The sequence below is a fragment of the Branchiostoma lanceolatum genome, chromosome 13, assembly GCF_035083965.1.
Source record: "Branchiostoma lanceolatum isolate klBraLanc5 chromosome 13, klBraLanc5.hap2, whole genome shotgun sequence".
In the NCBI taxonomy this organism is placed as follows: Eukaryota; Metazoa; Chordata; class Leptocardii; order Amphioxiformes; family Branchiostomatidae; genus Branchiostoma; species Branchiostoma lanceolatum.
In genome coordinates this window covers 2,126,269-2,147,536 of record NC_089734.1, presented here as the reverse complement: position 1 = coordinate 2,147,536, position 21,268 = coordinate 2,126,269, and the positions used below count along the sequence as shown (strand labels likewise).

The 21,268-nt window shown below is 41.0% G+C and overlaps 2 protein-coding genes across 3 annotated transcripts in view; one reads left to right on the top strand and one right to left on the bottom strand.

Moving 5' to 3' along the window:
- Positions 1 to 4,019, top strand: part of LOC136447412 (G-protein coupled receptor 54-like) — a 41,413-nt gene extending 37,394 nt beyond the window's left edge. The window contains exon 4 of the mRNA XM_066446324.1: positions 600 to 4,019. Coding sequence (XP_066302421.1) covers positions 600 to 1,064 — 465 coding nt within the window. The 3' untranslated portion in view covers positions 1,065 to 4,019. The remainder of the gene's footprint in view (positions 1 to 599) is intronic.
- Positions 4,020 to 4,186: 167 nt separating this feature from the next.
- Positions 4,187 to 21,268, bottom strand: part of LOC136447410 (plexin domain-containing protein 2-like) — a 62,551-nt gene continuing 45,469 nt past the window's right edge. The window contains exons 11-17 of one of the 2 annotated variants that reach the window (XM_066446322.1): positions 15,477 to 15,558; positions 11,239 to 11,299; positions 9,392 to 9,460; positions 8,879 to 9,023; positions 7,487 to 8,069; positions 6,786 to 6,895; positions 4,187 to 6,414 (exon numbers count right to left, since the gene is read on the bottom strand). In XM_066446322.1, coding sequence (XP_066302419.1) covers positions 7,786 to 8,069; positions 8,879 to 9,023; positions 9,392 to 9,460; positions 11,239 to 11,299; positions 15,477 to 15,558 — 641 coding nt within the window. In that variant the 3' untranslated portion in view covers positions 4,187 to 6,414; positions 6,786 to 6,895; positions 7,487 to 7,785. The remainder of the gene's footprint in view (positions 6,415 to 6,785; positions 6,896 to 7,486; positions 8,070 to 8,878; positions 9,024 to 9,391; positions 9,461 to 11,238; positions 11,300 to 15,476; positions 15,559 to 21,268) is intronic. The other variant, XM_066446323.1, reaches the window with a different exon arrangement.

The following is a 21,268-nucleotide window of genomic DNA, read 5'->3' as shown; positions in this document are numbered from 1 at the left end:
CTGTTTGAACTGCGCATACGCTCGGTTAAACGTCAAGGCCCTTAACTGGGAACAGTTCGCGTCTAAAACCATGCATGATGCCATGTTCAGACGCCTTTTTGGTATGTCTCAGCGACCTTGAACTACCTGAGTGCGTACTAGCCACATAATCATGTGCATTTATTATTATCCGAAGTTCAACAGCTGTGTGGCTCAAGGGCTAAGAAGAGGTAAATGAGCTCAACCCCACACACCATGTGGTTTGAAAATAACTTTAACTTAAAAAGTTACGAGAACATTCTTCGAACAGTGACTAGAAAATGGTAGCGAAAATACGCACCTCCAAATTTTCGACGACTCCTGTCCGTCTTGTTCACGGAGTGGCCTAGTCTCGCGAGAACACGAGACTAGGCCGAGACTTGTGACGATCTTCAAGTCTCGGCCTAGTCTCGTGTTCTCACTCCGTGAACAAGACGGACAGGAGTCGTCGAAAATTTGGAGGTGCGTATTTTCGCTACCATTTTCTAGTCACTGTTCGAAGAATGTTCTCGTAACTGTCAAGTAAACGTGACTGATGAATTTATTCAACTTAAAAAGTATACTTTTTTTGTTCTTCCCAGGCATGTCGTCACGAGCACCGCACGTTCCAGACCAGGCGAGTCGCCATGATGGTTGTGGGGGTCGTGGTCCTGTTCGCCGTCTGCTGGCTCCCCAACAACGTCATGAACCTCTACCGCCTCATGAACCGCGACTACAAACCCAACACCGCCTTCTACCGACTCAAGATGGCGGCGCTGTGCCTCAGCTACGCCAACTCCGCCATGAATCCGTTCGTGTACACTCTAGTTGGGGAGAGCTTCCGCAGGAATCTCCGGAAGGCGCTGAAGCTGCGCTGCGGGCGTCAGAGTAAGAAGCCTCTGCGGGGGGTCGTGTCGGTCAGGTACAGCTCCGAGAGGAGCCGCGTCACCGTCATGTACAGCAGCAGCATCCGCGCCAAACGTCGGTGCGATACCATCCACGAACACGGCGCACTCTCATTGGACCGGCCTATAGCTACTAGAAATACGTCCGTCCTAACTGTTTAAAGGAATGACTCGGGAAGTTTGTGGTTTCTAGTTTGCTTTGTTTGTAATCTGCATGCCACCTTATACCGAAACCGGTAACAAACATCATTGTCATGCCGGAAATGCGTCCGTCTTAACAGTTTGAAGGAATGAGGGGTTTCGTGGTTCGTGTTTTATTGGCTTGTAATTCTTTGCATACAAGGTAAACCACCTCATGGTGTAACACACCAGGGTTGTACTTAAGACACATTATCTGATCCACTCTTGATCACTTTTCGATAGGTGTGGTGGTTTCTTTTATATGCTCGAGGTGTGTCTCTCTCCTCAAACACATGTACATTTGACGTCATATTTGTGAGACGTCTCTAACCGAAGCTAAGAATTCATTTCTACCTGACCGAAGTAAGCAAATTCGTGTAAAGGGCCTTTCCGTAGGCCATTACATCAACGGGGCATGTTAGGAAACTCGACCCCAGGACCTCTTGGTTCTGGACAAAACACCGGAACATTATAGTCTCTACCTGACCAGACTAACTACGCCAGGGTTTCAGAAATGTGATCTTCACTGTGGACTGACTCTACTGGCTAATTATTCCTTTTTCTGCCGAATTCTACGATTCATACGCCCGTAAGAGGGCCTGGTGGAGGCTAGGAACATTACGCCACAGGACGACGCGCGACGTCTGTTGTGAGACTGAAAAATCACATCAATCTGAACGGCAGTACCCTTCCGAACCAAACGTCGACGTGAGACAATCTCCAGGGAACACAATGCCGATAAAAGACGTCAGTACGGGTCCGTTTTAACTATTTAAAGGTATATCACATGTCTGTGGTCGTAAGGTTGAATTTCTACCGACTTCATGATTCGGAGTGGCGTCGTGTGGTGCAAGTGGTAGAGCGCGCGGCTGTCAAACAATGTGACCCAGGATCGAATCCCGGGTTGTGCCCAGAGACATGGCCAAACTTGCGCCCCGACGTTGTGCCCTTGGGAAAGGCACTTTACACGCATTTCCCCCCTCAGTTAGAGGGACAATTCTCCAACGGCAGTTGTCTTCAACTGGCGGACGAGAGCAGCGCCAGGCGGGCTGGTGTTACAAGGCGGACCTCGAGTGTAAGAGTCATCCGGCAGCTCGCTGCAAGTATCCCAACCAGAACCAGCACGTCTCCCTCGAATTGGTGCCGCTGGAGAAAGCGGATGCCCAAAGTGTGTGGGTTTCAGATTCGCAACCTGTCATCCACCTTAAACAAATCCACGCGAAGGCTACCGTGTCAACCCTCCTCACTCCGATGTAGGAATTGGCACGGTCACCATACTCGATCCGCATTTGTATCTGTACTATGTATCTGTACTATGTATCTGTACTATGTATCTGTACTATGTACCTGACTACAAATAAAGATAATACGAGTGGTTGTTGCCATTATTCGAAACCTTGTTGTAAATTTGCAAGTAGTTGATTCGAACTATTTTGGCTGGATGGGATTATTAAGTATGAAATACGTACAACATTCCTAAAAGGCAACCATTGTCCTGCTGGAGTTAAATTATACCCCCACTGCTGAAGTGCCCAGACACCTTTGAAACAAAGGGTACTAGTTTGATATTGCTCATTTCTAGTTACCTCGCTTTACAGCAACCACACGGGTGCAGTTCTCCGCTGATTGTACGGTGCATTGGTGACTTTTCAACCCCCACATGTAGCTCAGGGGTTCATCTACGACGTAGCTTCAGCAGAAAAAATCGTAAGATCTTCTTCAGTTCAAGAACGAGTAACATTTTCTCGGTAGGATATTGCATGTTTGAAGTTTACTTCATCACTGCATCACATGAAGCGGATCTTTGAAATGGGTCTACCCCCAACAATTACAGATCTAGCTCAAGAATCACCGCGTAATATATATCTAGACATATTCTCAACCCGGCAATAGTCAGGGCTAGCATACAGAACAAGCATTGTGCGAACCGACAATTCGGGCTCAGTAGGACTTGGGTTTTCATTAACAAGCGTGTCATTTTAACTTAGTCAAAATTAAACGTGCCCTCATCACTATGAACACTATGTATTCTGATACATTTATAAAGATGGTATTGTTGTGCCTATATACAAGAATGTGTTTTAGATGTCTTTTTAATCAAGATAATTGTATAAAGTGACTGTTGCCAAAGTTGTAGATATTGCCAAAAAGTGCGTTTATGACAATTTCAACCAGACTGTTCAATGTTTCCATGTACAAACTGTTTCACGAAGTCTTGGAATTATTCAACTCTAGAAGAAATTAGAGAGTAGTATGATATCAAGTCGATGGGGCTTTAAAAATCCTCTAAGAATATCACGGAAAATTGTAAATATATGGAAATAGTGACTCCGTTTTATCTGTATATCTCTATTAAGTCGTTTTCATGTAAAATGTGATTTTTGTGGCTATATGTTGTATATCCGCACCAGATAAAAGACTCCGTATTGTAATAAGCTGTTGTTCAGTACAGGAAGCTGGAGTTGAGTGAAATGGAATATTGCATTCAATGTTGAATCCAAGCCACAAGAATATAGCCCTTTTGTCAACCGAGGTATAGGTATCAACGTGCTTTATAACACACCTCGTAACCAGTTAGAATGTGAACCATTGTTTGCATAACTGTTATGTAAAGATCGTGTGAAAAAACACACAAAAAACTATTGATAATTTTGAAAATATTGACAGATTTGTATGCTATGTATATATTACCATAAGAACTAAGAGAATATGATACTGTTGATAAGTCATCCTTTACTTTATATAATTCAGCATAAAATCGAGTCGAAACGAAACCGCGATTAACGTACAGAGTAAAAACATTTTCCGGATCTAAATGTATTTCAGGATAGCGATTACCCATTGTAATGTAACGTTACTTGTAAGTGGTGTTGGTAACGGGGTCCTACTTTGTGCTGGGCAGGGGAAAGAAGTGAAATACAAAAAATATAGTCTTTGCATTCGGTGTGTTTATTGTTCTCTTAATAAATCAGGCCAAACTGACTTAATTTTGTGCCATTTTTTAAAACATCGCGCGCACACAGCACACACACTGTACTTTTGCAGTAAAGCGCCTCCTGGCGAGGAATCAATGTAGCACATATGCAGAGAACGATTTAAACATGTGAATTTCGTATTGTGATCTTTATTTGATGACATGATATCAACATTTTAAATAAGGCTAATAGAAGCATTAGACCAGGTTTTCATCGACGTCTAACAACTATACGTGATAACTAACTTCATCTCCAATTTTGGTTGAAAAAACGAGTATCAACATGATACAAAAAGCGTGGATATCAAAATAATGTTATCACTGAATTAACAAAACATTCATTAACAGTATATATATCTGCAATGCTGCAATGCAATTTATTTTCACTAGGTGGCCTTTTTAACGACCTAAAGATTTGTCAGTTACAGATACTATAAAATAGTACGTGTCATATCAATACACGGTCCCCCGATCAACAGACGACCAATGATTATGTATTATAAAAGTAATAAACTTATCGTAACTTAACTTTACCGTACACCCGGTACATTAACTTAACGCTCACGAAGTACAAAATTATTTCAATTATGTGAATGATGTGCACTATGTCATACTTCAGGGTGTATATACTTTTAGGTACATTTAGCAAGGAAGTGGTTTCTATTTGACTCTATAATTAGATAACACCGCTCTGACGTCACAATTCAGGTCACGTGACATATGCTTCCTGTCAATTCAACTTGAGAGGGGTCAGAAAAATGACTGAAATCTCGGTGAGTGTTTATATTGTGTACGGACATAGAAAACGAACAAGATTTCGCCATGTTTCCGGACCATATAATGACATACATAAAAATGTACTCGCCATGTTCAAACCATCGTCTTTGAATGCCGGAAAATGTGATTCCAAGTAGACCTTACAGCGAAACTGTCCCGAAAACACAAATTGTTTTCTGGTGATGATAGCCTTGAACTATGTCACCTGAAGTTATTCCATTTTCTTAATGCGTTATTAGCAAACATTGTCCTAAGGACATGCTGTCTTTCTTTCCAAGGTCAAAACGAGCGCTGTCCCAAAGACAGATGACGCTGTAGTACCCAGAGGAACAGGGTACCAAAGACATTCAATCGTGCCAAGGACGACGCAAATCGAAACTTGTTCCGATGACAAATGACCATATAAGGTAATCCTCTCAAAGTCAAAGCGAACGCCATCCTGTGGAGAAATGGCCTTCTTGTCAAGGTCAACGTGAACCGAAGGCGTTCGATCTTGGCCCAAGGTTGCGACGAACTCTGTTCCGTTGACAAATGATCTTGCTGTCAAAGTGAATCGATGGAACTTAATGACTAGACAACGGCTGAATACCTCTGGCTATATCGGCTGACATCATTGAATTCTATTAACTGTCAGGACGTTGTTTCCAGCAGTCTGATTATTAAAATCCGGTAGTCGGGGCAAAGAAAGATGAGAAAATACGGAGGTATGACTGCCGTCCAACGAGTCACTTGGCAGATCCAAGGACCAACGTAGCAGCTAACGACCTACCCTTGATGATTCACCAGCGCCACCATGCGTCTAAGATCGGAGATGCAGGCAAGAATTCAACTTCCATGGCTCATAGTGACAAGACGCTTAGAGCTCCAATTAGTTAACTGTTGACATCACTCTACATGGTTCCAGCCATAATGATATAACTTTAAGGGTACTGGTCATATCTCTTCGTCTTAGCGCCCACAACACTGGACTGAGTTTCAGATAGTTACACAATGTTTCAACACTTTTGGCCTTTGTTACACAACAATGCACAAGTTGGTGACTTAATCGATACTTCTTATCCTTACACAATACACCAGAAAATTCAAGGCCAAATATAATCCATGGTTTCAGGTATCTCTTTGTCTACTATTTCTCTTCACTCACGTTATTTACAGCTTCACAGTCGAGTTAAAGATTTAATTTTCCACTTGATAAAATGCCATGTTTTGAACTATACAATATGAAATTCACACAGTTGATTTTTGGAATCGGCCTATCCGTGTTCGGTGTCGTATGTACACAAACCATCAGACAAACAGGACACGGCTAAAACAGTCCATATGTTGGACTGCAGATTTCGATGAATTTAGTGACATTATGTGACCGTTGGTTTCCATAGCCTGAGCAGCTACCAGGCAACTGTCTCCAGGCAACGGTTTCCAGGCAGCTGTCTCCAGGCAACCGTCGCCAGGCAACTGTCTCCAGACACAGCCTGCACGTGACAGTTGCAAGTAGCTTAGAGATTATGGCTGTACAGATTTGACGTTTGATGTCGTCCACGTGACACATAGTGTTACTCCGGGTAGCAAGAAAAAAACCGTCTGAAACGGGACAAACCAAATTAAATGGATCAGCAAACGCACCATGTACAATGATATTCATGAAGGTACAATGTACATAAAAGTTTCATTGCTCTCTTCGACAAGTACAAAGAACAAGGCAAACACGCCAACGACGCTTGGCATTATGTTTGCAACCCATGTTAGTACAGTAGCATGAAATCGTAAAGACAGGGTCTCTATTGATCTACAAAAAAATGTAATGGTGGCCATTAGAGTATCCAAAGGGGTGGCCAAGTGGATACTGCCTTTTCCCTTTGGACACTGCCATTGCCAACGGTAAATCTGCTTTGAAATTAGATCTTTGTAGTCACCAGGCCACATGCTATAAGTCATCAGTATCTCGAACATACCTGTCCCACCGCCCCCTGCACTCCCGGCCTCACGGTGAAAAGTACACTTTGTCTGAAGATAGGAGCATCACCTCAGGACGTTGACCTGAAAACTCAGGTGTAGAGAAACACTGTTTAAGTTCAGTATAGAACCACAGAACACTCGGTACAGTTCAGTACACAGTTTGTTTCTACTGCAACTGTAATGATCACACTTTACTGTATATCTACTCAAATACGTAGCAGTATACCAGTTAAACTTATGACAGGCTCTGGATGGACTTGCTTGATGAATTGCTAACGGAAATAAAATTGGTTTTGTATTTTCTAGTGAGCGATAATTCTTAAATTGAACAGAACTGCTCGAGCGGTTTTGCAATAAGGAGACCACCTACATGTGACCACAGACATTAATAATTTTGGTGTTATATATACCTAGTTGTAACGCAGTACTGACTTTTGTAAAGTAGGTATATGCAGTTTTACTTTACTAGTTTGCACAGTCAACCCTGTACTGGCCATTATGGCCATTTTTTTTATGGCGTCTCAGGTATTTGACTAAAAGCCTACATCATCATCCATTTGCGTGTTTCTCATGTTAGCCTCTTGTGAAAACCAAGCATTGAGAGTCCACTATTCTGACTATACTCTTAATGTTTATACGGTGGTCACCATAGACAGGTTTGACTGTGCGCTGAAATCATCCCATGAAATATATTTACCTGAACGACAAGAACCCCGGACCTGGATGTTTTCCGTGAGTACGTGTGTATGATACAGGCAAGCGCGACCACCACCACGACTACAGCCACAATGATGCCTAGAAGAAGGAGAACTTTGTTGCGCGACAATTGTATCTGGTACAATGTATGGCAAAGTACGCACATGAAAGTCGAACTATTGCTAATAGTTAACAAATACAAAGGACAAGTTTAAACTATGTCAAACAGTAAAAAAAAAGGTTATAGAAAAATGCACTTGCTAATGCTCTAAAACAGAATGTCGGTAAAAGTATGCCGTGTCAGGAATTTATAGTACTTTCTCGTTTTTCCTTAGAGTTGTATACAAATTTGCCTACATGGGTGGATATATGAACAAGGCATGATAGTATCCTTTTAAAAAACTCGCCTATGATGATCTCCATCCGAATCTTTCTTCTGTTGAACTCCGTGGCGCTCCCTTTGATCGGACTCCCCACAACGCTCTTCACAGCCTCCAGGTCGTTAATCAATATTCTTTGGCGTGAAGTGTTCTTTGCCCCGGAAGAAGCGCTGTTATCCATCGTCGCCTTTGACTCTTTCTTGCCTGAGGGAAATAAGATGGTGCAAATGAAAAGGAGAACGCGATAGTTCAGACTCGTGCTCAAAATGTGGAAGTATTTTGTAAACTGAGTAATAAAATCATAAAAGTCGCCTTTTCGTGTGGGACGAAAGGTCAAAACTGAGGACCGTTGAGAAGCAATGAACACAATGTGTTGAACTATATTACTGGGGAAGTTCATAGCGTCTTTGATCGACTGTTGGCTCTGCTATGATGTACGAGCTCTATCTGAATAACCAGGACATAGTAAGATTTAAACTCTGACCTATCGCGGTCAAAGTTCAAACATTAATATGTCCTGGTTACCACAGTGAATTCACACAGCATAATATGACCAACTGTCGATCTGAGATGCTATGTATTTTTCCCAGTAAGGCAACGGAATTTCCTGTAATCCAGAACTATCTTTCAACACAAAGTGTGGGCATTGACAATCGGATACAAGCTAAAAACTCTTTGATACTAGAACTAGACCCAACCCAATCGGACACACATGACTACATCACAGCAACAAACTTTTTTTTAGCTATATGTGTCTTTTTTCATCCTGAGTGGGGGTGGGCTTACGTTCAATGAGTTTTCTGTCATTGACAAGTTTCAGTATGTTGTCAAATATTGTATTTTCCATAATCGACAAGTGACGACTAGAAAATAAGTTGTGTACAACTTGAGTAGGCCGACACTTTGGCTTCGTCCATTAATTTGTATTATTTGATTCTTCTTTGAATTAAAAAGAAAGTCAATATGAAAACAGAACGCGGTATGCGTGACAAAATGGCAACAGAATGCCGTACCTCCTACAGTGTTCTGATCGTTCCTGACCACCGGTGTCTGTGTGATTTGACTGTTGATTCGGACAGTTGTGTGGTTGCTGGGGTGGTTCGGGTGCATAGCGGAGTCTGTAGTGGGCTTGACTATTGGTTTGAAGGTGGCGGGAACCTGAAGAAAAGAAGGATTGACTGAACAATGATTAAACTTTACACAACCAACAATAGAAACAATTTTGACTGATCCAAAGTTTTGGCTGACTAGACGGAATGGACCCGTCCAGTACTGCTACTTTCGAACGTGATGTTGGAGACACGTGTCGACTGCAGCAACGGATCGTAAGTGCCAGATAACCTGTGTCGCCCTCCGTCTCTGTTTAAAGCCGGAAGTTACACCGGTCCCTTTACTTCTCCCGTAATGAAATCCGGATCCGAATCTTGGATTTTGATTTTTTTCCAGCTCAGGTTATGAGTCACTTACGGGTCCATTTCGTGAGCAAGGCTGAGTGCCCTAGATTTATATGTGATCATATCCATTACCTGCAGGAGGGGCGGTGCGCTGGTGGTCGTCAGAGGGTCCTCCTCTTCGCAGATGGTCCGCGCGGCGCTCTGTCAACAACAAACGGGCACATTTTTTTTCTTTCAAACTTTATTTAACCTTGGAAGTATGCAAAACATACACTCATTCGGCCGAGGCCGTTTTTCAAGAGTTCAAGGGAGTTCACATGATTTCGGCTTTTTGTTCCTTTGCCAGGGCTAATCATGATGGGATCATTTCAAATAATCTGACAAAGATATACGTCTCCGCCAGATCGAATACGCTGGCTGAAAATATAGACGAATTTAGCCACATATAGGCGAATGTTTACCGGGTGAGTTTTGCAACTGTAGGATAGCATTTGTCCGCAAAGGAAAAAGGATACCTTTCCCACGGACCGATTCTCCTGGCAAATTATTCACCCTACTGTTGCCAAATGCTACTATCCATTCCCCGGGAGGGGCATACTTGGGGCTTCATGAACATGCACGAAATGAGCTATCTTTTCAGTTTTTTTTCCATATAGGCCTACAATGTATGCATGAGAGCTTTCTACTCATACACACAGCCATTGTTCACTGGCAACATAGAAGGAACAACTTGACTAGCGGCACTTTGAACATCCTTTCAGTTGAATCCTTGACACAAATATTCAGTATGTCAAAGCATACAATTTGCATTGAGGGGCTTATAGAGGCCTTAACGTTTGGACACACAAACTGCATGTACAATCTCCTGAGTAATAGAGCCTTTCTGTTTCCTCCCTCGGGAGGATAGGATTTATCTTTAAAAACGCACCAGTCTGGAACAGAAGGATCCCTCTTTGTTTCGGGCATGTACCCGGTAAAGTGGATCACCTACAAGACATTCATCAACCCGTGTGAGGCCCGTGAGGTCGGGGCTGGGAGATACCATCAGTAATTAGGATGTAAATCCACCGTTCTGCTGCCGTAGGATTTCCCAGGAGAGCTGTTGATAGACGAGGGTTTACCCCACATACTTTGATGACTTTTATGCCTTCCTTACTTCCGTTTTAAATTGATTTTGCAAGGACTTAACTTAAAGATGATACAAGACAAAGCGGATAACACGGGTAGATATCTTGCTTACAAATTCGGTTGCAAATTGTTATACTGTCCATGTTAAAATTCAAATGTACTGTCTTGTCCTTCTCAAAAGGGTTAGCCCTTTGTAATAGCAACAGACTAGTTGGGCAGCCCTGACTGTGTGTGCTGAATAGCCAAAGCAATAGATAACAAGAGTTCGTAGACCTCATATCTCCATTAACTATCCTGTTTATGCAAATGACTTATACATTTACATAATATATGCTGGGTCATAAACACCTTTATCTAACTTATAAAAGTTGCAATATTGACAGTCATATTTTTTCCACTTACATGAATTACGTCCTTTTGCATTAACTATGCGAATTAGGAATTCATTTGCATAATTGGTATCTTTTGATGTCATACTTGCCATAAACTACATGCATTTGGGTCTTATAATGGAAAACACTGGAAATATTATAATTGATATCATTAGCTATGCAAATTAAGTCCCCATTAGCATAATTTGCACATCATTGTGTACACCTCTGTCTAAGCTACCTGCATACTAAATATCATAGAAATCTGGCGTTCCTTTGAAGAAAAGACATGACGTTTGTCCTTCTCAAAAGGGTTAGCCCTTTGAAATAGCCACAGGCTAGTTGGGCAGCCCTGGCTGTGTGTGCTGAACAGCCAAACCGATAGATGAAAAACAAAATCGCCTTGGCCCTATCTATCCTTATCACTATTGGATTTTCCTGTCATGTATGATGAAGAAAAGGCATGGCGTTTGGCCCCACCTGTTCGTCACAGCTGGCTGCTACCCACTCCTGCCGCAGCCGGTCCAGCCCGTCCGAGCATCTGGAACAGACATCAGGAGTAAATATTTGATGACTGCTGTTAGAATTCTATTCAAGTCCAATTTTACTGAGAGCTTCATGGGGCTCATATAACGCATTAATGTTATGTGTACGACTAATTGCAACCAAATGTTAGTGTAAATGGTAATACGGTTGTAGTGTCGCAGTAATTCTGTTCATAGAGCCTTTCTCATCCTCTTCAAATTCCTAATGAAACCCATGAAAGAATGTGACTTTTACTGTGGACTTTACATTACTCTTCATAATACTGTAATGGATAAGACCGGTCACTTCAAAAACGACATTTACCGTGAACTCGACATCATCCTTTATAAAGAACCAATTAAAATTATCTCTTTTAATTTTCAGAGTTATATTGCAATTTGTACGAATCGTGTTGGACCCTTAATTTCTACTCGTTTCCGCATGTGAATTTCAGTGTCACGTGCCATTTCAAGGGGCATTTTCTACATGTGTTGGATGGAATCGTAACGCAAGAAGGGAATAGTTTGGAAGAAGAGAGATGCGGCTCAGTTAGCTCCAAAGAAGCACTGCATTGTTGGCAGGCAACAACATCTGCCTCGTTGGACTTTAAATGAAATAGATCCGTAAAACCTTGTATATATATTTACGACGTTCCCTTCCTATTATGGAGCACATAAAGTTTAATGACTTTCCTGTCTGGTTATATAGGATTTGTAAATAGAATAACTATAGTTATACGGCAGTCTTTTTATTGATGATAACAAATGGACGGCATTACAGTTTGTACACACATCGAAGACCATATGTTTTTATGTTATGACCAGTGTTTGATAAAACGAAACGGAGACAGGGATGGGAATTAGGCTCTACAAATTAAGAAGCATGGCGTTTGGAGAACATTTCCATATCTACCTGAATGAACTTTCAACAAAACCGATTTATAGAACCACTTACCTTCACGACGTTTTCTCCTTTTACAGAGCACACGAAATATTTCATGACTCCTTTCTTTTTGTTTTGTCCAGTTATAGAGGCTCCTTAACTAGAGCCACTATATGGCTATACGAGCTCTACGGCAGTCATTCCTTTGATGCTAACATATGGTTGCCATTACAGTTTTATACACATGCACTACCATGTTTTCATATAATGGGATACACAGTAATGGTAATGGTAATGGAATACACATGCATTACCATTTTTTAAAATATTATGGGCAGTGCAATAATATTTAATTTAAACCCAATGTAGACTGTAGTCAAGGGAAGGTTATGGTTCTCCAACAAAGCAGGATGTTGTTTGGTGGAGAACACCTGTATCTACATCACTGAACTTTAAATGAAGCCCATCTATAAAACAAGTTGCATAAGCTGTACGACCTTCCCTTTTCCTTTATGGAGCCAACTGGAGACTTTGTGACTTTTTGTCATGTTTTAGAGGCTCCTAAGATAGGATTACTATGGCTATATACGAGCGTTACGGAAGTCATTCCATTAATGCCAACATATGGTCGGCATTACAGTTTTCCTCAAGTTTGTACCGTATCACATGCCTCCTGGAGATTTTCTAAACTCGGACTTACTTTTGATGGCATCGCAATACCATCCATTCGAATGTTCAATGAAACTTTTCTATGAATAACTGCTGAAAAAAACATACAAGATTTAAAACTAAAGACTCCGTACTGTCTTGTGGCGGAGTATAGAACACCAGTAAAGCTCGATTTTATTGTCCAGGCCATACAATAACAGACACCTCCTTTCACTAATAATAACTGATTTTTCCATTACGTCGATGAAGGTTAGACATCCAGGTAATACGACACGCTAAATAATAGTTACTCAAGCAACTGAATATGATTATTTTTAAAATCGTATCCAGTTGCTTGAGAAACTGTGATTTTGTGATTCTTCATTTGTATTTGGTCAACACGACTGTAATCAAGATATACAAATTCAAAACGAGAAAGTCAATGCCGTAACCCTATGTAAGTATAACGCACTACCACCGATGGGAAGGGCCCTAAGATTAATGAATCCGGCTGAATAAAAGGTTAATGAGTACGCCGTCTGTCTCGGAACCCGCTAATCAAAGATATGTAAAACGGACAAGGTCGCACCATTGGAACATGATGAATAGGTTTCCCCAACATCAAACTATCGTTCTATGACCCTCCAAAATCGCCTTTATGGACGAATTCACGACGATGACTGTCATAACTTGTGTATAATGGTACAAGCTATGACCCGAGGGAGATAGTATGCAGAGAATTGCCGGATGAAGCTTGCAATTTGGGTTTAGCAAAGAGTTAAGGGGATTTTGTATGATAGCAATAGCTTCGGTCTGGTAGATATCATGATTTACCGAAGTTGTTACACAGTAATCTCTGAATGTTAGAAGATTGTTACGTGTGTCATTTTCCATTAATTTTCCAGGGGATTTACCGGAATGTCATATTGTATGCATTAGAGTTGCTGTGCTGGTCGACAAGCTCCTCTCATGATAGCTAAGTCTCGTAGATATCACAATTTACTGGAAGCTGTTATACAGTAATCTCTGAATGCAGTAAGATTGTTACGTGTGTCATTTCCCATCAATTTTCAGGAAGTTTCCTACAACTTCATGTTGCATGAATTAGAGTTACTGTGCTAGACTACAAGCTCATCCCATTATAACAGTGCTTAAGTATGGTAGATATCAAGATTTACCGGAAGTTGTTATACAGCAATCTCTGGATGTTATACGATTGTTAGGTGTGTCATTTCCCATTAATTTTCCAAAGGATTTCCTGGAATTTCATGTCGTAGGCATTAGAGTTTACTGTTGTAGCCAAAATGTTTATTCCAAGCACGCGTTTTTCTCAAGACCAAAGCCGGCATCTTCAAGAGTAAATGCCGCACATGTTTGCCGACTTAAAGAATATCTTAAGAAATGCCATAAGGTGAAGGCAAGACGCTGGGTCGTACTTAAGATGCATGAAGGAGGCATCATCACTGATCCACAGCCTAGCCGGGATTATCATAGATCCTCTAACATTCAAATCCAGATCAGGTTGCAAATTGAAATCGGAAGCAATCTGTCTTGTCATGTCGCGTAATTATCATTGGCGATGGCAAATAATGCATGAGGAGGACAATGTAAAGTTTCATCTCAGCATTGTTTCAACTTTTTTTCTGGAACTTAGACATGCCATGATGTAGTCAGATTTTGACGATTCATTTGACATATTAAACGGTTGTCTGTGTGTTTGTATGCACTTTAAACTACTCATTGAACGTGCAGACTGCTTTCTGAACTTGTGAACTGTTTTCCTGAATATTTTTGCAGTTTTTTTGTTCTTGAAGCTGAAACTGTTTTTATAGGCAGAACTACATTGTGTATTTTTTTACCCACTCAAGATCGCTGAACAAACTCGTACCCCCTACATGCAGGTCTACTGAACAGTCGACAAAGTTGCTCCTTATCTATCAGATACTTGACTTACGTGACTAACAGATACAACTATATCGTATGCTTATCGACCACCGCTGCGAGTACTTGAATCGACCTTGAACCAGTACCTGTTACATGATGTATGGCCGAATGGAAATACAGGCTTGTTCTTTGAAAATAACGGTCTCTTTTATGCTGTTTGAAGTAGCCCTCTATCGGAAAACACTTCTGAAAGAATTGGATGACAAAATCACTGAAAGGGTCGGAGAGATGCCATCACTCTTACGTGCATTACGCGATCGATCCTATTGTGCTTTTCATGTATTTTGTATTTCAACGACCATCCCAACACACATTGCCAATTTAGTGTGAAAACATAAAGTATAACATTGGAGGGTCGATGAACTTTTGAAGAGCAAATACCTATCACTTTGCACTACAATGTACCGATATCGCGGGATACATTCTGTCTCCTCTGTATTTGATGCCCATATCGCTTTGCTGTTTGTTGAAACCATAGATTTCTAGCCGCGGGTCGAAGAGCCACTAGAAACACTTGCAGCAAGATATACCGTGAGGCTGTAAGCGTTTGATGCCCGATAAGTGCAAAAAAAAAATCATTAAAAGATACACCTATGATTCAACCAGTGTGATCTGCATTCAGGGCCACTCCTAAGCTTGTTTGAGCCACGTACTAGTAGGAGCACGATTAAACTATCATGTCCACGCTATATGATAAAACAATGTAACACATTACGCACCTGCGCAGAACGTTGCACCAGCCACAGTTAAACCCGATGTCTGACGTCACACAGCTGTCACACGTCAGGAAGTCACTGCAAGCTGGGTAAATAAGGAGAGGGTTCATAAATGGTCGGAGGTAACTTGATACAGATGAACAAACTCTTGAAAATTTATATTTGTATGCGATCTTGAACGTAACGATACTAAATAGAACTAGCTTTCAACGACACATGGATAAGTAATTCTTTGACAGCATGGTCTTGGTATAGTATGGCCAACATTTTAACAATGTCATTAACAAGGTATTTATTATACAATATCTACAAGTCGTTTTCCTCGCACATTCTAGCGTTGACTTGACAACTGTGTTTGTAACCTGCAATATTGTACATTGAGCTTGAATAACACATAAACTTCACTGACACAAAGTAAATTTATTCATTAGTATACAGTATATTTCGTGGCGTTTTGGAAAACTGTCAATCTTGCTAAAAGGCATGTCATCATGCGGGTCACAGAACCTCCTAATAAATATGAGACCACCGCTTTTATTGGATTTTCACCCATATGGCTTAACTTAGTGCTGATATCCAATATATTTTTCAGCAGTGTCGACACCATTAATCAGAGTAGAAGTCGCGACATCTCACCCGTTTTACAGGACTATGTAATCATGACGTTCCGTCAGTTTTCCGATATGGATCAGGGCTGTGATCCATCAGATTGGAGGTTTGTTAATTTTCCTTTCATGTGGGCAGCAGACCTCCATTAATAACACAGCGTGTACTCTACAGGACACTGATACATAACAGGGTGCGGTCGTAATATCGGACACTCATTCCTTTTACTTAGGCCCCCATTCCACGAGACGGCGATCGCCCTGCGCTCTTGTTCGGACCTAAGATGAATATGTGTCACCCTTGACTTCATAACTGGAATATCATGCAAAATATACCAGTATTACTGAAAAGACACCAAAACACACAAACTGGAAAAGATTTGTTCTTTATCTTTGAAAATCGTTGAGCGCTCAGTTAAATTTTAGGTCGTAGAGAGCGCGAGGCGAGAGCGTCGTCCTTGTGGAATGGGGGTATCATTAAGGGTATACGTTTTACAGGAAATTTACGACACTGCGGCAAGGTTTTAGATGCTTTCGAGTTCATGTTTATCACCTTGATGTAAACATTTATCAGCTGGAAGCATGCATGCAAGGTAATTAGCCATTATGTATTGGCCAGAAGGAGATAAAACTGATGCATTATTGAACACCCGTAACTCTTATTTCAGACGAAAGATTTTGAAAGACCAGATTACGATGCATTGTTCAAATTTTTGTTAAGTTTTCGTGTTTTTTTTCGGTTTTATCGGTTTTATCTGAACATCGGTAGTAAAGATCTAGTTAGTACTTGAAATGCGACATCAAAAGGATCTCCGGACTTGTTGAATGTGCCATTGAACACTAATCAATCTCTCTTTACGCATCGGACTTAAAATAGTTATGAGCGAGACACTCGGCTTACAGTGAAGGGTTATTGGCAAGTTTAAGCTTCAAGTTTATACATTATTGAGAACATCGGAAACAAATACAGCAAAGAAGCAATAGTATTGGACACTAATAAATCTAACTTTGAGCTACGGACTTTGAATATCTAAATTATGGCATATTAGCCTTAAGGGGACCGATATTACATTCCTTAAAGTTAGCTGCACACATGCTTGATCCATAATGACCAACTCAGACTACCAGCCTGGCCTACAGCAGTGGAAATTCTATTGGCGAGACGATATCGAAAAATCCCCGATCGTTTATTGTAGCGTCGATTGGAGCTCTAGTACGCCTTCAGGCTTCCAATAACCAATATGTGCCTTACTGTGATCTGGGTAGAATTTGCAGGGTAGACAGATTTACTAACTTTATCCTGACTTCATGACATTCTGCCAATACGTTGTACCGATGGCATTGACCGCAAAACCTTGTCAGGGGGTTTGATCTAGTACGCAATAAACGGCTGCGATTCCGGGCAATCCCGTAGCCTATCTCATGCGACAGGGTTACCGTAGCGATGAATCGAACCAAAATAGCCAGAGTTCATTAATAGACAATATAGCGGGTACCGGTGTTGAATGTGTTGCTAACAAGAATGCCATAAAGCAAGAAAGTAAGGCAAACCTGGTCCTAGTAAATACTTATTTTAGATGTATTGTTGATGTGTATGTGTCTGTCTGTCAATATGGGCCGTCGAGCCCGAAATGAACAATAATAACTAGTATATCCAATGGGAGGTGCGATTTGCAGCTGATTGTACTTTGAATTACGCTTTCAGCTTGATACCACCAATCAGTAATTATAAGTTGCAATGATTTGTTTATAAAAACTGTCATATTCGCCCTATTTACGCACTAAACTTTAATGGTTAGGGGTACAATCCATTACTATATTGGCACTTTCCCGCCGTTCATCCACTAAAAGCTTTCTTCCATACACCAGGATTTCATATTTTGTCCACAAACCTAACGTCCATCGCGTTGAGCCTTACTGCAGTAACTGTTTGTTTTCTCTCATCAGCTCTTCTGAATCCCATTATCCCACAATTCAGGGCGATTTACTGATGAATCTATTTTACAAAATTGCATGTTCTGTTCACGACCCTAATTACTTTTTCCAAAGCGATGCCCTTGCTGTTACTCATGATCGCACTCTCCAACAACTCCGCACATTTTCATTTTGGTCTACTAAGCCAAACTGGTAAACCAAACTGTAAATGCTGAGTATTCAACGTAGAGTTTCACCATCAGCTGCATTATTGCTTTAGCCTTAATCGCACACAGCCATCATCCCATGAAGTTAAATCACGATAACGCCACCCGCTGTACTTTTGGCCGTGAACTTGAAATGTTCATTACCGAATGGCCGGGATTGTTCATCAGATAAAAACATCATGTCTAAACGTGACCAAAGGCATCCGAGATTGAATGTACTTCTGGGAAGGCCAAAACATCCACAGGCCTTTCTTATCGGCAAATTGATCTTCGTCGAGAGTGCGTAGATATACACGTCTTACCAGAGAAGGAAGCTTTGTTCGCGCTTACGCAACTTGTGTCATCCAGCTCACGGGAGATGATAACAAACACGTTACGTTCCTCTAACATCCAGCAACAAGTAGCTATGCTTCTAGAACATAGACTTTGCCAATATTGTAAGTTAAATCAAATAGAAGATGAGCGGCACTTCATTTTCGATTGTAAACTTTACGACATAGAAAGAAATGCTCTTTTCAAGTGTATAAATGAGAAATTCCCATACTTTGAATATTTAAACGCAACGGATAAATTCATATTTTTGTTGCGTCTAGATACCCTTGTATAAGAAACATGATCTACACATGTACAAAGAAGCGAGAAGAAATCGAAGTTGACTTTACTAGATTAGCTTAGCTTATCACTTTCTTCTACCATGTATGTTTACATTATGTACTGTACATATTTCACTGTATATGTCACTTAGATGTTAGTTAGATTTGAATCGCACACCGCCATTACTTCATCAAGTAAAATTGCGATAACGCCGCCCGCTGTACACTTTGCCTTGGAAAGTTCATAACCCGAATGGCCAGGATTTTTCATCAGATTAAACATCGTTTCTGAACGTCACCGAAGGCACTGGAGATTAAAAGTATTTTCAAGGAGGCCGAAACATCCACAGGTCTTTATTAATGATCTTATCGCCGGACATGACCTTCAACAGGATCGGATAGAGTCAGGGAGTATAGTACTTTGTTCCCACTAAAGTAACGTGTCATCGAAGATTGATCAGTCCCATTCCAACTCACCGGAGCGTCTTACAAACACCCACTGTTTCTCTGCTATAACATCAATTTAGGAGAAAACAAAAAGGTACCAAAGGCATGTATACATATCTCTCGTTCTCTTTTTCTCCCTATCCCCTTCTCTCTGTCTCTTTCTCTCTCCCTCTCTCTATTTCTCTCTCTCTTACAGGCCTAAACATCCAAAGGTCTTTATTAATGATCTTAGCACTGGACCACCTTCAACAGGATTGAATAGCGCCATGAACTGTAGAGCAGGGTGCTTTGTTGGCACTAAAGTAACTTGTCAAGTTGTCATCAAGGATTGATCAATTCCATTCCAATTCACGGGAGCTTATAACAAACACTCGCCGTTCCTTTAGTTTTATATTGATTTCTCATGACTACGGCAGCTCTTGAAAGCATCTGTACGTCTCTCCAGATCTCTCTGAATGATTGATGTTATCTTGTGGGGCTAAGTGGATGGGAAAATAGATTTGATCAGAATGTACGTTGTGTCATCAGCTTCATTCGATAGACTGACTGACAAGATCTCCCAACATGCACACATTGTCCTCATGCTGTGGTATTGATTTAGCGGCTTCTAGATAACTCTCTTAATCATCTACACATCTCAATCGGATTATTTGGCTGTCATTTTATTTTTGTGTATGAAGTATACGCCGATTGTCAAATAACTTTGATGAGAAAGTGCGTTATGCCATCACCTTTTGTTAAGCTCATGGCAGCTTACAGCGAGCACTCATCGCTCTTACAGTTTGATATTGATGGAATCTAGCACGGGCAGCCGATTGAAGCTCCTCCACGCCTTACTCTAAATGCTGATGTTCCATTTTGTAGTGCCAAACTGCTGGAAGAGTGCCGAGACTTGCTCTTGCTGAAATAATCATTGCCATCCCCGGAATTCTGAATTAGCACTCAACGTCATTCTTGTTTTGTACTGATTGATTGAAGAAAAAGTAACTTTTTATTGCACTTGCTTGTCTCAGTCTGAATGATGTCATGTCATTTGCTGATGCCAAGTAAGTGGATGTTTGCAATTTCGCTCAACTTGCTTTTACTTTTTGCTAAAATGGTTATTAATTAGTATTCAGGCAACATCGCCATCCTATATAGTCCTTGCCCTTCTTTTGAAGGTTTAGTATTCTGTCATACAAAAGATGTCTGGCTATAAGTGGCTTTGATAGTGATGTTTATATAACGGTAATAACATTAAACGTACTTCAAGGCAAATGTACATATGACGGACCTTGAGGTCAGAACAGGCAATAATAGTGTAGATATTACTTCATCCCTTTTATATGTTGTTGGCGTATGCAAAATGACACAGCTACTCCACTTGAGGCCCTTATATTACCATTGAAAGTTGGTTAAACACAGGTATTAGGAAAGCAGGAGCCTATTAGTACGCTTCATGCATCCTTATGGGAAGTCTACCTTGGGTTAAAGCCAAGTCCATAATTACGTTTCAGGTATCAGCAAGGCCACAAACGTCGAAGCCTTTCTTTACCTCGAGGTTAGGTCTTATGAAGTAATTTCGGAGCCTTTCTTTACGTCAAAGTAAAATTAGACCAGCGACGCCTCGTGAAACAGCTAGAAGTGTCCAAAGTTTGGCGAAGCCACCGATTTTACCCCTTTTACCTACACAAATGTTTGAACTCGACTTCACTGATTGAAACCATATTGAGTTCTCAATTTGAAAAGGTACATATATTACATTACCTTTTTATGTGCTGTTGGCGTATGCAAAATAACATAGCTACTCCACTTGAGGCCCTTATATAACCATTGAAAGTTGGTTAAACACAGGTATTAGAAAAGCAGGAGCCTATTAGTACGCTTTATGCATCCCTATGGGAAGTCTACCCTGGGTTAAAGCCAGGTCCATAATTACGTTTCATGTATCAGCAAGGCCAAAACCGCCGAAGCCTTTCTTTACCTCGAGGTTAGGTCTTATGAAGTAATTTCGTGCCCAGACGATGGTA